Source organism: Parasteatoda tepidariorum, chromosome 7 (assembly GCF_043381705.1).
Source record: "Parasteatoda tepidariorum isolate YZ-2023 chromosome 7, CAS_Ptep_4.0, whole genome shotgun sequence".
Lineage (NCBI taxonomy): Eukaryota > Metazoa > Arthropoda > Arachnida > Araneae > Theridiidae > Parasteatoda > Parasteatoda tepidariorum.
Window position 1 is genome coordinate 49,307,001 of NC_092210.1, and position 14,941 is coordinate 49,321,941.

The 14,941-nt window shown below is 28.9% G+C and overlaps 1 protein-coding gene across 1 annotated transcript in view; it reads right to left on the reverse strand.

The window, feature by feature from the left end:
* Positions 1 to 1,512: 1,512 nt before the first annotated feature.
* LOC107448795 (importin-13-like protein cdm) overlaps positions 1,513 to 14,941 on the reverse strand; it is a 39,327-nt gene continuing 25,898 nt past the window's right edge. Inside the window, exons 14-20 of the mRNA XM_016064135.3 lie at positions 12,736 to 12,917; positions 11,961 to 12,125; positions 11,216 to 11,452; positions 7,449 to 7,862; positions 4,500 to 4,589; positions 3,197 to 3,378; positions 1,513 to 1,829 (exon numbers count right to left, since the gene is read on the reverse strand). Of these exons, the coding sequence (XP_015919621.1) occupies positions 1,718 to 1,829; positions 3,197 to 3,378; positions 4,500 to 4,589; positions 7,449 to 7,862; positions 11,216 to 11,452; positions 11,961 to 12,125; positions 12,736 to 12,917 (1,382 nt within the window). The 3' untranslated portion in view covers positions 1,513 to 1,717. The remainder of the gene's footprint in view (positions 1,830 to 3,196; positions 3,379 to 4,499; positions 4,590 to 7,448; positions 7,863 to 11,215; positions 11,453 to 11,960; positions 12,126 to 12,735; positions 12,918 to 14,941) is intronic.

A 14,941-nucleotide genomic window follows, 5' to 3' on the forward strand; every position in this document is an offset into this window, starting at 1 on the left:
AGATCTAAGATAGTTCTCAGCTTCCTCCCCATCAACAGTTCTGCAAGACTAGCGCCTAATGTTGTGGTAGGAGTGCAATGTTGTTGAAGAAGGAACTTGGCTAGACGCTTCTTTCAATTTCCTTTCACAATAATACGTCTTATGGAATCTTTCACGGTGCGGACTGTTTTTTCAGCATGACCATTTCCGAAGGGACGTCTTAGAGTGATCATAACCCTTCGGATGAGATTCCTCTCTAAGAAAGTCTGGTACTCCAATGCTCGAAACTGGCCTCCGTTATCGGAAAGGATGACTCCAGGTATTCCATGGGCAGCAAAGAGTTCTCAGAGGACAGGACATCCAACTGTTGCACAGACGGATGCTGAAGTCATATGACGCACTTCTATCCACTTCGACATGGCATCTACTATGATGAGGATTAGAACTCCTTCTTTGATTATATTAGCGATTATAAAATGATCCAAGAGAATTTTCGGTTCGATATCAGAAGGTGGAAAATGAAGCCTGAAATTAAGAATATCTTGCGAAATGCAGCAGAGTTGCACATGAGAGAGTAAGAATCTCACCTAACCCAGCTCAGTAGTCGCACATGTGGACTTGTAAGTATTTAATCTAACATGTAAAACGATTAGCGCCTTCATACGCTACCGACTGACGGTACGCAATGGAAAATGAATGGAATTTGAAAATGGAAAATTAAACACTTTTTAAAAACACTAAATGAAAAAAGCACCTTTAAGGACTTTTAAAAACGAAAATAAGCACCTTTAAGCACTTTTCAAAAATGCTACGCACCATGTAAAAGAGTATTTAAACATTTAAAAACACATACCGAAAGCATTAAATAATACCAGTGATAGGGACACCTCAAATATATGCATGGCCGACGGTCTTTAAGAAATTGCATCTACCTGGAAATTCAATTGAAGTTGAACTTCTACTTCATGCCGTGGAGTAAGATCCCATTTTTCATCACCACGTGTTAGAATGTGTGCATCCTTGACGAAGTATTCTAATTACGAATCATGATAACTTAAAATATATATTTAATAAACCAACATAACATAACATGCTAGCATTAAGTAACAAAGATTAGCGATTAACATCTATTAGTAACGTCTTTACATAATCTCTGGATTGGTGAAGCAGCACCGCTGTTCCGTAACTAATTCATTAATAATAACGGATGGTGAGGTCGGCGGACATCACAACAGTATCCAATTTACATTCTTATAAATTAATAATTAAATGAACATAAAGTCAAAATTATTTATATCTGGACTTAAATATTCAGACCTTTCCTTTTTAAATAATTAAAAATATCTGAATATAATACTGGTTATTACAACTATAAACTATTTTATAAAACTGAGTTGGTACTTTGAATTAATGATTGTTATAAACATTTCGTAGAAAATAAATAAATAATTGCATTTCAATAAGGAAATTTGTTATTTAGAAATGCTTACGTATGGCATTGTTGATTAATAAACAAAATAACATAAACAGCTATTTCAATCTTTAAAAACTTTAATCTCTCAACAAACTGATTTTCATAATTTACATTCAGGCAGTCAATGGGTAAACAAAAACAAAAAATATAATGAATTTATGAATTTTGCACTTTGCAGAAATGACACAAGCACAGTTAGAGTCAAGAACAGATATACAGATATAATATTTAAAATACACTTAAAACAAAAATCAGGAACAGAAATCAAGAGAATGATAGACAAGATTGAGCTCCGTATTCTGTCCCAATTAAACCTCTGCAGAGCAAACTGAATTCATTCACTGTTTCTTTCAGTTTTCTTTTGTTTGTTCTCTCCCTACACAAGAAAGATAAGGATTATTAGAGCATTACTTTTTTTTTTTTAAGAGAAATTCAGACAAAATTCAAAAATTATAATCAAGAACAAGTAGCTCAAATACAACTTGAAAAACTTAAAAATTTGAATTATACTTTTATTCACTAACAAATTTGAAGAGAAATTTTTAAGGAAAGAGGATTTCTGGCCTCTGTTTGCTCAACTCGCTAACCCCCATGATTGCTTCTCATTCATTGTTTTTTTCCTAAAAGTCAATATTTTTTCTTAAAACACAGAGCATTTTGTTTTCAAAATACTATTGAAGCTTTATGTATCTACAACAACATTTGCTAACATATCAGTCATAACGAAATAGAGGTTTAACTAGACTTAAAAAAAAATTATCTGTACTTGAAAAAAAAATTAAACTAAGAGATATAGATAGTGTGAAACAATAAGGGAAATAAATGAAGGGACTTATAGCAATTCAATTAGGAACTGTTTTTATGGCTTTTTATTAAGTTTTTATGTTTTTCAAAATTTCATTATAAATATTTAGATTTATGTGGCAACATTTAATCTCTCTCTCTCTCTTCTCTTGTTATTTTTAAATGACATCTACTAGACAGGGTGCATAGTCAAAATTTTCAACAAAAAATAAGCATCTTTAAAGCACTTTTCAAGCACTCAAAAATATTTTTAAGCGCTTTAAAAAATATATCACAATTAGGCAGGGTTGGCAAGTTTTTGACAATTGACGGTTTTATCCATCATGTTAGAAAAAAAAAAAACTTATGGCATAGTTTTTGACAATTGTCAAAAATCATGAAATTTTGAATCATGTAAAACGAATGGCGTTTTCCTACGTTACTGACTGACGGTATGCCGAAATAGATTAGGGTTGAATTAATTGTGAAAACGTTGAGCAGAACAATGTAAAGTGTCTTTTGTATAATACGTGGAGAAATTCAACCTGGTAAAGGGAAAATTTAGCACTTCACCCAATGAAAAAAGCACTTTAAGGGCTTTTAAAAAACAAAAATTGAAAATAAACACCATTAACAGGGTTCCCACGGTCCTTGAGAATTTTAAAAAGTGGTAATAAAAATAAAAGAAATTTTGACATTTTTATTTCTGTGTAGCCACCACTAAAAGATGTTTTCTAAAAAATATATATATTCACGAAAATCTCAGCACTTTACGATGAAAAAGCATATTAAAACAAAAAAATATATTGTAGCTCCACCCTAAATTTACTACCACTTTTTAAATTTTTCAAGGACCGCGGGAACCCTGATTAAGCACCTTTTAAAAAAACTACACACCCTGCAAGAGCCCAAGCTTATAAAAAAATAAACGTAAAAATAACTTAAAATAGTGATACTTACTTGAGTACCATTCTGACAAATTCTTCTTTTTGGCGTTGATTAACCCTCGCAGATGGAAAACCTGCTTGTTGAATCAGATGCCCCATCCAGCGACATAAATTATCAAAATATTTCTTATTAAAAGCCATTAGAATGTCAGGCATCAATTCTACATTATATCTAGGGCCTTCCCCACCAATAAGCTACAAGAAAAATTATAATATTAGTGTAACATTCAAAAATTAATATCAATTGAAATAATCCAAAATATTCAATCAGCCAAATAAATGAACCAGCGATTTCCCTTATGCACTATAGCATGTCAAACAGTTCAAAGATCATGGATGGTATTCGAAAAATAAGTTATGAGTTCTCTGGGACATATAAATCTTAAGCGTGGAAGAAGAAAAAAATGGTGAGCGAGTAGATTCATACATAAAAATTATTTTTCGTTTTTATTAATAGAGAAAATTTAAGAGAAAAAAATAAGAATAATTTCGAGTATCACATTATATTATTGCTTTTCCTTGATGGAAGTGTTTGATCAGTCCTGAAAAAGTCTTGAAAGTCTTATAAAAACCTTGATAGCTCAAATATTACTCCTCTTTAAAAAATTGTTTTGTTTATCAAAAGATATAATAATTAAGAATGCCTATTGATAGAAGTAAAGAATTTATATTTTAAATAGGGACTTGCTTTAAGTAAACAGAGAGTTGTTGTTGTAGTTGTAGTTCATTTACGTCACACTAGAGCTGCACAATGGGCTATCAGTAAAAAGACAGACAAATTTGGAAGTCCTAGGTCCTTAGGAGCTGTTGTTCTTAAGTCTAGCAGAATCACTGTAAACTATTACTCAAATAAAATAATTTTTATCAAATTAAACTTATCACAAAAACTTATTATAGATCATCAAATTAAACTTATTATACAAATTATTATTTTTATATAGAAGTACTGCCTACACAATATTTTAAATTATTTCTATAATTAGAGACAAAAATTTACAACATGTAAATTTTTAAATGGAGATTTTGTTAAAATGCATACTAAGAAAATGTCCTGAACTAGAATATAATTCAAACATTAAACTGAAAGCTTAAACTCACTTTTCTGCTCAAATCAAATTTATGCAATTTATTTTTCTGAATAACATATTGAAATGAAATGATTTCAAAAATTGAAATTCAGAGCTAGTATGAATAGAAATAAATATCAACACAAGTAAAAAGTATTATACTTTCACAATTTCAAATATTATTAATCCATTTCACTCAAAAAAAAAAAAAAAAAAAAAAAAAAAAAAAAAAAAAAAAAAACAGCATACTTTTAATGTTTGTAGCACCAACATTTCTCCATCACTATTAACAACATTGAGCATGCTAGGAACTTCTCTGCTATGAGAAATAAAGTTTGCCTAATAATAAAAACAAACATATTAAAAGCAAATATAGGAATTTATGTCAATGCAACATTTTAAGAGTTTGATAAAATGCTGCTTTACATTTAATCAAAACACTACAGATAAAACCAGAGTTTTGTACTTGTATACGTTGTGTTCGTATTTATTATAAAACTGTACCAAGATACCGTTCATTCAATGGAATGCCATATAACTGAATTTCAGAAATAAGACATAGACTTTTTTGAAATTCAGACTTTTCCAAGAAAATGTCAGTTCAATATCATATTTTTTACGACGAGAGGCAAAATTTTATCAGAAATATACTATTTTATACTAATTCTAAATAAACATTACCTAAGAAACTTATGCTTTAATAGAAAATATACCAAACATAACAATTTGTATGAAACAAAACTTCCCTTGGTGATGGTTTAACACACAAAAAGATCTTACATTATACAAATAAATAATAGATAAAATCAATATACTACAGTTATTGATTTTATCTAATCGATATGCTACAGTTGTACAAGAAATAATAAAGTTTTGGCAAAAAAATAAAACTTAAGCAGGACAAAGGAAAGAAATTCAAATATATTTTAAGTACTCAAATTCATTCTTCATGTGTTGCATTTTATTGATTTGTATTTCAAAGTGGAAATTTTAAAAGTGAGCAGGTATAGCACGATTCAAAACACTTGATTTTGTTTAAAAATAAATAAATAAACCTTTGATTTAAGTCAAAACTATTTTTATATATAGTATAATTTGTAAATATATTCATTGTTGTGATGTTTATTTAAAGTCAGATTACATTCTCAATATTGAAGGTTTTCTTCCTGAGAAATAATGAGATGGAGTAATGTATGTCAATTACTGCTGGTCAAAATAAATAAATAACAAAGAGAGATTAAATGTGGATAAAAGGGACATAAAACTTTTAAACTATAAAATTCCATTGGCTGTATATAGAGTAAGGTAATTAATATTTTATTACATATTTCACTTATACCAATTTAGTTTTATATTTATTTAGTTACATACTTTTAAAACTTATTAAATACGTAGTTGATGTAAATAATAAAATGAAGATGAATAAATAATGAAGAAAGACATGTTCTGTCAAGAGTAACGAAGAATAATAAATATTTTTTCCTGACTAATTAATTCATACCTTATTTGAAATCTAACAGACAAATTGGGTCTTTACAAATTCATGAGGATGTTAAACTTAAATAAAAAATGGTGTTGAGCTCAAATCGATTCCATGATTAGTTTTTTAAAATTATTTAACAATTTTAATCATTTCAAGTTAGAAATATTAAGTACTTCAATCATAATATTGTTTTTTCATAATATCAAGCATTATTAATATATTTCAACAGAATTTTGATTGTCAAATGTCAAAAAATAAAAATCTGATTTAAATAAATAATCAGGCCTTTTCAATTTGTTTAGAAAAAAAATCATGATTTTTGCCTATCTAGAAAGTGAGGCAAAGCATGTTATTTGAAAAATTAAGCCTCAAATTGATATTAAATATGCAGAAAATGTCAAAATATGCAGTTTATATTAAATTGTGGGAATATATATTCAATTTCACAAAGTGCAATTAAAATTTATAAAAATCAAAATAATTTACCACATGAAATTTTGAGTTCTGATAAAATGCATAATAAACTATAACACTCAATTTAAAAAAAAAGCAGAAAAATATTGAAATTAGAAATGCCATTGACTGTATGATGTATTACGAATTTTGAATCTCACATTCAAATAATCACTGATTAATGAGCTTAATTAGTAACATTTTCGACACTTTCTAACATTTTTGACAGATATTGCTATGGGAAAATACGAGGATTTTTAATTCTTGTTTATATTGAAGTTGTTTTTTGTGCTTAAAATTTTAAACAGAGCACTCACTGAATATTAGAATAGACAGAGCACTCATTGAATATTCACAATAAGAATTACTCTTAAATACAATCGATTTGCATTATTTTATTGTAAATCCAAGCTATTTTGTAAATTGTATGTTTAATAGTTATTGCTATGTACTTTTATGTTGTTTTTTAAGTCTTGATTTCTTTATTAATAGGAAACTAATAAGACTAATGCAATTTTTGAAACATGCACTTGAATAATAGTTATGTGACGGACTCTAGTTGTGGCAATTCAATCATCAAGTCTGAAACAAATGCTCAAATTTTGCAAAATACTAGTTTTCATCAATTTGAAATCAAAAGTACAATTTTTTGTGGTAGATATCTTCTCACGAAAGGTAAGGGAAAAAAATGCATGTAATAAAATGCCCATATATTCCAAAAACTTCACATTATTACACTTAAAAAATTCAAAATTATTATTAAAAAAAAAGAATTGTAACAAGGTAAAAAATTTAAAGAACAGGTAAATTAATTTTTACAAATTAACAGTGTTTAAATGTTTTTTAATTCAAAAGGCAAAAAGCAAAGGAAGAATCTGTTTTTCAAATTTATAGGCACTTTTGAATAATAAGATATTAATTCAGAATAATAAATAGAATAATAAGAATGTGGCGTAACTAAAACTACGAAAATTAAACATCAATTCATTGGGATATAAGACATGCTAACTTGATTCAATCACGAGGTACCTTTTGATAGATAAAGGTTGGCATGGTCAATAACTCCACCCCCACAAGAGCATTATTTAATGTTTAAATTTGATATAGAAATGATTAACTATCTAATCAAGTGTTTTATAGTATCGATACTTTTATTGGAACAAAATCAAGCATTACAAAATAAATATTAAAATGAAAAATTCTTTTTGAAATAAGTAAGTTAAATATAGATATATATAAAAAAAGATTAAGAAAATCTTTACCAGAAATCCAGCAGCTGCTTTTACAGTGGGTTTTTCAGGTAAGCTCAAAGCTGCAACACCGAATTGGAAGAGGACTAGAGGATTCACAGTTTCACTTTTAAAGAAGATGAATGCCTTCCTTATAACATTGTCCAAAAGTTGCAAGTAAGACTCAATCACAGTTGTGCTTTCGCGGAAGTCTTTCATTGACAGTTGAATGGTGTGTTCAGAGATTTGGGAGAAATACTCATTTATAATCTGCCTCTGTTCCACATCTTCAGAAAACAGAATCATGACTTGTTTTGTAATATCGAGTATATGAGCATGGGGTAATTTTTTATAAGCAGCGACCATTAGAAGTAAAATCTCTGGAAGGAACATTTTGCTGTCAGTTGAGAGCAAAGTAATAGCTCGTTTTAATGCATCACACAAAGCCTAAAAGAAAGTGAATATTCAGTCAGGGGTAATACAAAAGAAATTAGTCAGAAATAATAAAGCATGCAAACTTTTTAAATAGAGACATAGCAGAAGTGTTATGACTAGAGTTACAAATTTTTTCACAGTGTAAATTTTTATTTTTTCCAAAGTTAGCAAATTTTTCGAAATTCTAAGATTTGGCGCAAATTGTTTTTAAAATGTGCGATTTTTTTTTTCTGTTTCTCAATAACTGAAAAAACTTTTAGGAGAATAGATTAAAAGTAAAAAGATAAGAAAAAAGTACAGAGATGGTCCAAATCCTTTGTCAGATTGCCTTTCTACACCTTTCATGATAAATAATTAAAAATAGTATGCTTCCCCAGGGTGCAGTAAGAATACTAAAATAAGAAAAAGTCAATTAGCTAAATCCTTAACCAGTAAATTTATTGAAATGAGAGGGTAAAACAGGCTATTGCACTGGGCAATAAAAGTTCTAAATCTTTTGTGATTAAAAAGACAAGGAAATGCTGGTAAAAAAGCTTTTGATGATCAACAAAAAGTTAACAAGAATTAACAATATATAATATTTTGTCTGAAAACTCTGATTCTGTTCATTTTATTAATAAATTTTAATATTACACAAAACTAAAATAAATTCAGCGGTTTTATATGCTTTTGATTTATTACTTGTATCATATCCATGTCTTTCAATGCATATACGTTACATTTTTGTATTTTCGTTACTGAAAATTTCCTGTGAATCTTCGACGAATTTCAGACCTTTTTACCAGAGACAAACTTGCAACCCTAATTGTAATGTATCACAAAAAACTGGAAAATAAATATAAAACTTAATCAAAAATACAGGATAGGGAAGTCACAGAAGTATTATGATTATAATGCCAATCTAGTAAAAGTGTTCCAATATTAGAATATCTTTGCATCTAACTCTGTAAAGAATCCACTAGAGGAGAGAATATGCAAAATGAATCTTTCTAAAGACTAGATTTTCCTATTATAGTCAAATTCAGAAATGATCAAGAGCTTTTTTCCCTGATCATCTTTGGTTTTTCAGTTAAATAGTTAATTTTTGTTTCTTGATAATTTTCGTTTTCATCAATTTTTTGATGATAGAGTGTCATTTTGAAGCTAAATACTTTTAGAAAAAATAAATTAAAAAAACAAACAAATAAAAAAAAACATGGAATATAGGTGGGGCGGGAATTACACTTAGCCAAGGAAAACAATTCAGTGCTGAGTGGTCAACAAGGTTGGGAGATCCATCTTCCTTTGTTGTCGCAACATACTCTCACCTCAATTACTGAACCTGGCTTACAGGAATATGGAATTCTCTTATGCATACATAGATGGCAGCACTACAAATATATCACTCTGTAATCATTTGATTCACTGGATGACTAACTCTCCACCTCTACCAACACTTAATGCAAAAACATTCTATGGCTTGATTCAGAAACATTCTATGACTACTTTAGTGTCAACTATCTCACATCATGACACAGACCTGCATTTCAATCATATCACACAACATGAAATGTTCACTACCTTTTTTTCACTCACTACCTTCACTTCTTTTCTTGAGGGTGGGGGAAGGGTTTTGTTAAAGAAGCTTAGTCTATCAAGATAGGGAAATAACAATTTGAAAAACAAAACATATTATTGTAATGCAATAAAATTGGGCTGTTAGTTATTTTGGATGGGAAATTTAATTTGATGATGTAAAGATAAAGATCAAAAAATAAACTTAGTATATTTCTAAATAAATAACTGCTTATAATTTTTTAAATTAGGTTGTGAAACTTATAAATATATATTATAGCAATAAAGAAAACGAAGGAAATAAAATTAAAAATATGACCACAACTAATTTTTTATTTCTATAATACTTGTTTTTATTATACTAGTTCTTTATTTCTTTTAACAGAGCGCAATTCAAGTCTTAACTGAGCAGCCCCAGTTAAGCATTATATTAATTTGTTATGTAATCTTTTCTTTTACTTCTCTTCTTCTTCTTTTTTTTCATTCTGCGCATTTTAATAGAGGGCGTTGTTTTCTTTTGCTTTAAGTGTTTCTTTGCATTTGGTTTGTTTGTGAAATCGCTGTTTGACCGGTTTAATGTGAGCTTTTGTTTTCGCAAGATTTTGGTTGAATTTCTTTTCTGAATTGGTTTTATGTATTTCATGTATTTTTTCCTGGACTTCTACAAAACCTTCGGGGTACTGAGAGAGTTAATTTTGGCATTTAATTTGGCCTCTCTCTCAATAGAAAAGGTTTTGCTTTATGGCTTCCGAGGCCGATACCCCCTGAAGACGTTGGCTTCGGTGGTCATATTTTTAATTTTATTATTTTTTTTCTTTATTGCTATATTTATTCTTTCTACTGAAAATTCTGCTGCTCTTAAGCGTGTTTCTTAGAAAGATAGTTTTGTCAATTTTGAATTAAATATTTTGTATTCTTTTGCTATTATATGTATAAAAGTTATTTTCGGTCACTAAAATACTCTTAATGCCCCCCATTTTAAAATATTAAAAAAAAAAAATTTTTTTTGTTGGTAAATGTAATTTAAATAAAATAGAAAAATGTGTTGCACTGTAACTGTAAATTTAGAATGTGAAGAATTTTGCTTGAATAGTCATCAAAATTAACAATTTGGCAAGAATATACAGTCAAATCATAACTACTTTTGAAAAGATTCAAAACAAAGAATTGTATTGTTTTTATGTCATAACATAAGAATGGAAAAGAATTTCTTGAACTCGCGTTGCAATAACACTCAACCTAGCTAAATGACATTATTCAAATAACTAATCCTGACATAATCAAATAACAAATAACGACTCTCATCCAATGACTTAAACAGCGTTTGAACTCTTACCCGTCTCCCTAAACAGCAAATGAGAAGACTTTAAACAGTAAAAATTGAACAATGTTGACTTTCCTGTACATACATGCCAGTTGTTTAGTTGGTCAACAGAAACTAAGTCATGACTAGCAAGAGTGCAGTGAAATCATATCCTGGTCTGCACAACCACATTTTATTGCACTGACTTGTTCCAATTTTGCATATTTACCAATTTAAAGAAAATTTTCTGAAGAAATAGGAATTTTTTTATATTTATATCTATAATTACCATAGTGGCCAAGAGGCGTGATATTCAATAATTGCTTAGATGTGAAAATAGAAATCATAGCAGTTTTAACTTTTTTATGAATGAAGTTTCTCTTGCAAATGCATCAAAGAGAATACACATTGGAAAGATAGGATACTATAATAGCCTGAAAATATGATCTAAAAAATAACCTATAAAGTGATTAGTCTGTATTAACAATAAATAAACATGCATGTATACCTCTGCTATTTCATCTGTCACTTCAAATGTATCTCTGTGCTCTTTCATCACTTCGAGTAACTTTTCTAAAACATAATGAGATGGTTGGGGCAGTTTTAAATTATTTTCCCTGATTTGTAGCAATTCTGGAGTTATACTTTCATCAGGATCTTTCTCCCAGTGAGTATCAAGAGCTGAAAAGAGCATTGACAACATGTTGAAAAGATTGACAGCAGCAACTTGTCGAAGAACTTTCATCTATAAAAAAAATAATAACAGCCACTTAGTTTAAAAAAAAAAAAAAAAAGGTACAAACTTAACTATAATGAAAACAGTTTATTATTCTAAAAGAAATTAAAACACATTTCCCTCCCTACATTTCATAAAATAAGTTTTCATGAACTATGCATTGAATTTTGTTCTTTATAAGTTTCAGCACAATTCATTTTGAGAAATAAACATCAAATGAAGATATCAAATTACAAAATGTTCTTTTTAAAAAAAATGAGTTCACCTTTTGTGAACCAAACTTTGGGTACTTCTCTGTTAATATAAGAAATTAAGTTCGATTATTTACCAAGATACATAATAAATAAAACAAAACATTTACATACATAATAAATAAACATAATACATAATAGATATACATAATAAATAAACATAATAAAGATATATATAATAAAAAAACATAATACATAAACATAATAAATAAACAATACTTAGAACATAGGATTTCTTTTAAAGGTTAACTGGCAAAATAGCTTACTACTTTTCCTCGTAGATGTTGATCTAATTCAATGAATACAGGTTCTAGTAGAGGGTCAAAATACTGCAGAATATAAGAATATGGCATAACAGATAACACTTTTCCAATTGTGAACATAATCCTTATTTTTTCCCTGGGTTTCAAGACATCGCCTTTCAGGGCTTCCTGAATAAAAAGATATTATGGTTACAATTAGAATAAATACTACCAATATTTTGGTTAGTTCTGAGTTAAGTTACTTTAAAGTTTAGGTTAATTCATTAACCACAACTGGAAATGGTTTAAAATTTTTTTGCCCTTTAAATAATGATTGAATTAATTGAAAAATTGATGGAGTTTCAAAAAGTGGATGCGGAAGATAAAATAGAAAGCTTATAACATAGCTCAGGATCGTGTGCAGAATAGGAAAATAGTATATATTGTACAGTAATAAATAATTATAGTCAATTGTAACACACTTTGTAAAGTATTTAAACATTTTAAAACAATAAAAATGTGTAAAAGTTGCCTTTAGAAGCATTTTTAAATTTAGTTAAAAAATTTCGTTTTAATCTTCTAATTGCGACCTTGAATGAGCTAAGAATATGATCTAGTGCATTCCCCATAGAACAAAGAAACATGGTAAAAGTCCCTACAAACTTGACAGATAAAAAAAAGGTCCAAAAGTTAGATTTAAAAAAAAAGTTAGACTGCATTAAACTTAAATTATCACAAAAACTTAAACAAAGTTTTAAAAACATAACTACAATTTGTATAATATGAAAGTAATATTTACCAAGCTAGCATGAAGTATCTGTTCTGCAAAAGGATGCATTGACGTATAACAGTCCCTAGATATATCTTTTAGAGCAAATGTAGCTGATATAGCAAATTCAGAATTCTGTAACCCCATAAGGAGCAAAGGAATAACACATCCTAACACATCTGGGTGACAGTTGATCCACTCAGCAAAAGACCCTAAACAAAAAACCAGTTCATATTTATTTAACACTTACAAATTGTTTCTTAATAACTATCTAAAATGCCACACGTTAAATCAGGCAGAAATTTTTATTTAAGATAGAACTTTTTATGCTAGGGAACAATATATTAAAAGTATTTTGTCAATTTTAAAATAATTATATTTAGGCATAAACGCTTCAAAACACATAGTTTTACCTGAATAAATATATCATCAAGTTCTATTCATAAAGTAGATTAAGAGCACTGTAGGCTCTAAAAGTTTGTTTTAATTTCATGTTCTTTAGTTTTTAATATTTGGGTGTTATAAGGCTGAAACCAAGATTCAATTGAAAAATTAAAATAAAAATACAGTTCTTTTAAGTAATAAATTCCAAAGCTGGTGCACAGTTCAGGCATTTTAATTGCTTTTTAAAGTAATAATGGACTTGATTTATCAGAACTATAATAAGAAAACATTTAAAATTATTTTTATTTCCCATAATTTAAGCCAAAATATTATTAAATCTTGCACTATCAAAATTTGAATTAAATATTAGCGAAGAAATTTCAACTATATCCATTATTGCACATTTTCCTAAATTACAGTTATTCTTTATAAACTTTTTCCCAAAACTTAACATTTTTAATTATTGATGTACTCACAGCCAAAGTGAAGTAGAAATAATTTCTTTTGCAAAATACTTACTAATTATCAGCACACAACAAGTTTACAATAACAGTGTTAAAACATTTCGGCATAACAAACCTGTCAAGTTTTATAGCATAAATCAGTTCTTTTTTAGCAAGAGGAAATCACTCCCTCCCCTCTATTCTCAAAAAGATTAACATTAGAACATACCACTAACTTGAGAATGTAAACTCTCTCTTATAGGAATTTTCCTTGTTTTAACTTAAAATAAATGCATTTTAAATTGTTCCCATGTTTTAAGATTAAATTTGTTTTTCTTATGCCCCATTTTAATCAGTTATTCAAATATTACTTATGATTTTCGCATGCTTTTAAACTACCCGGTGTAGAGCATGCCTGTTTGTAACGTTCCTTGGATGGATGACATCAAATGCGTCAATCAACGGACATTACTTTCCAAATTCTTATGTTTGCTTACTTTTGAGGTTTCCTTGTGTTTGTCAGTTTAGGTAAACATGGGATCTGTCACCAGAGAGCGAAGTTATCAAATGCAATGTCATACCACATTATTTAATATTATATATCAGAATTTGCATTGATTTTAAATTAGAGATAATTATAATTTTATTATAGAGTTTTGGCACCATACATCAAGATCGTGTGGAGCATGTGTTATCGACAATATCAACATTCATCTATGAAAATGGTACCCCAGCATAGAATCCAGTTAACAAGTCTAGTGAATGTGTATATTAGTGAATTGAATAATTGTAGAGGTACACACACTATAGTACTCCCCCATAAGAATTTTATCTGTGATAGAATTCGATGAACGGATACCACTAGTCGATTCATTGGTTTTTTTTGTGTGAAAAGTGGGAGCTGTATTCAGATCGCCGGAGTTTGAGTATTGATCATGAGAACTGTATTAAGTTAACAGTTGTGGTGTCGTTCGTGTGTTGCCATTAGCAGTCGAGTGTATATGAGTCGACATTAATTGTGATCGAAGCTGTGTAACAACAGCGTGACGAGGAAAATGTTGCAGTTACAAATAGCAAGACAACTGTTCAATGTGGACCATCCATCAAAGTAAGAGTGTTCAAATCGAAGTGGGAGTTTCAGTCGAGGAAAGCGTGTTCAGACCACGTCCGCAAGTCACCAATGTGGGGCGAGGCTATCGAGAATGTCAACTTTAATTTATGAAAAGGTACCCCAATCTAGTTAACATGTCTTATATACTAGTGAATGGAAATAAGACATGTTAACTAAAATCTAGCTAACAAGTCTTATATACTAGTGAATTGGAATTGAATAATTGTAGTGGTAGACATGCTACAATCTATATAATAGTCTACTATAATCTGTACATTCAAACTGCAACTTGTAATTG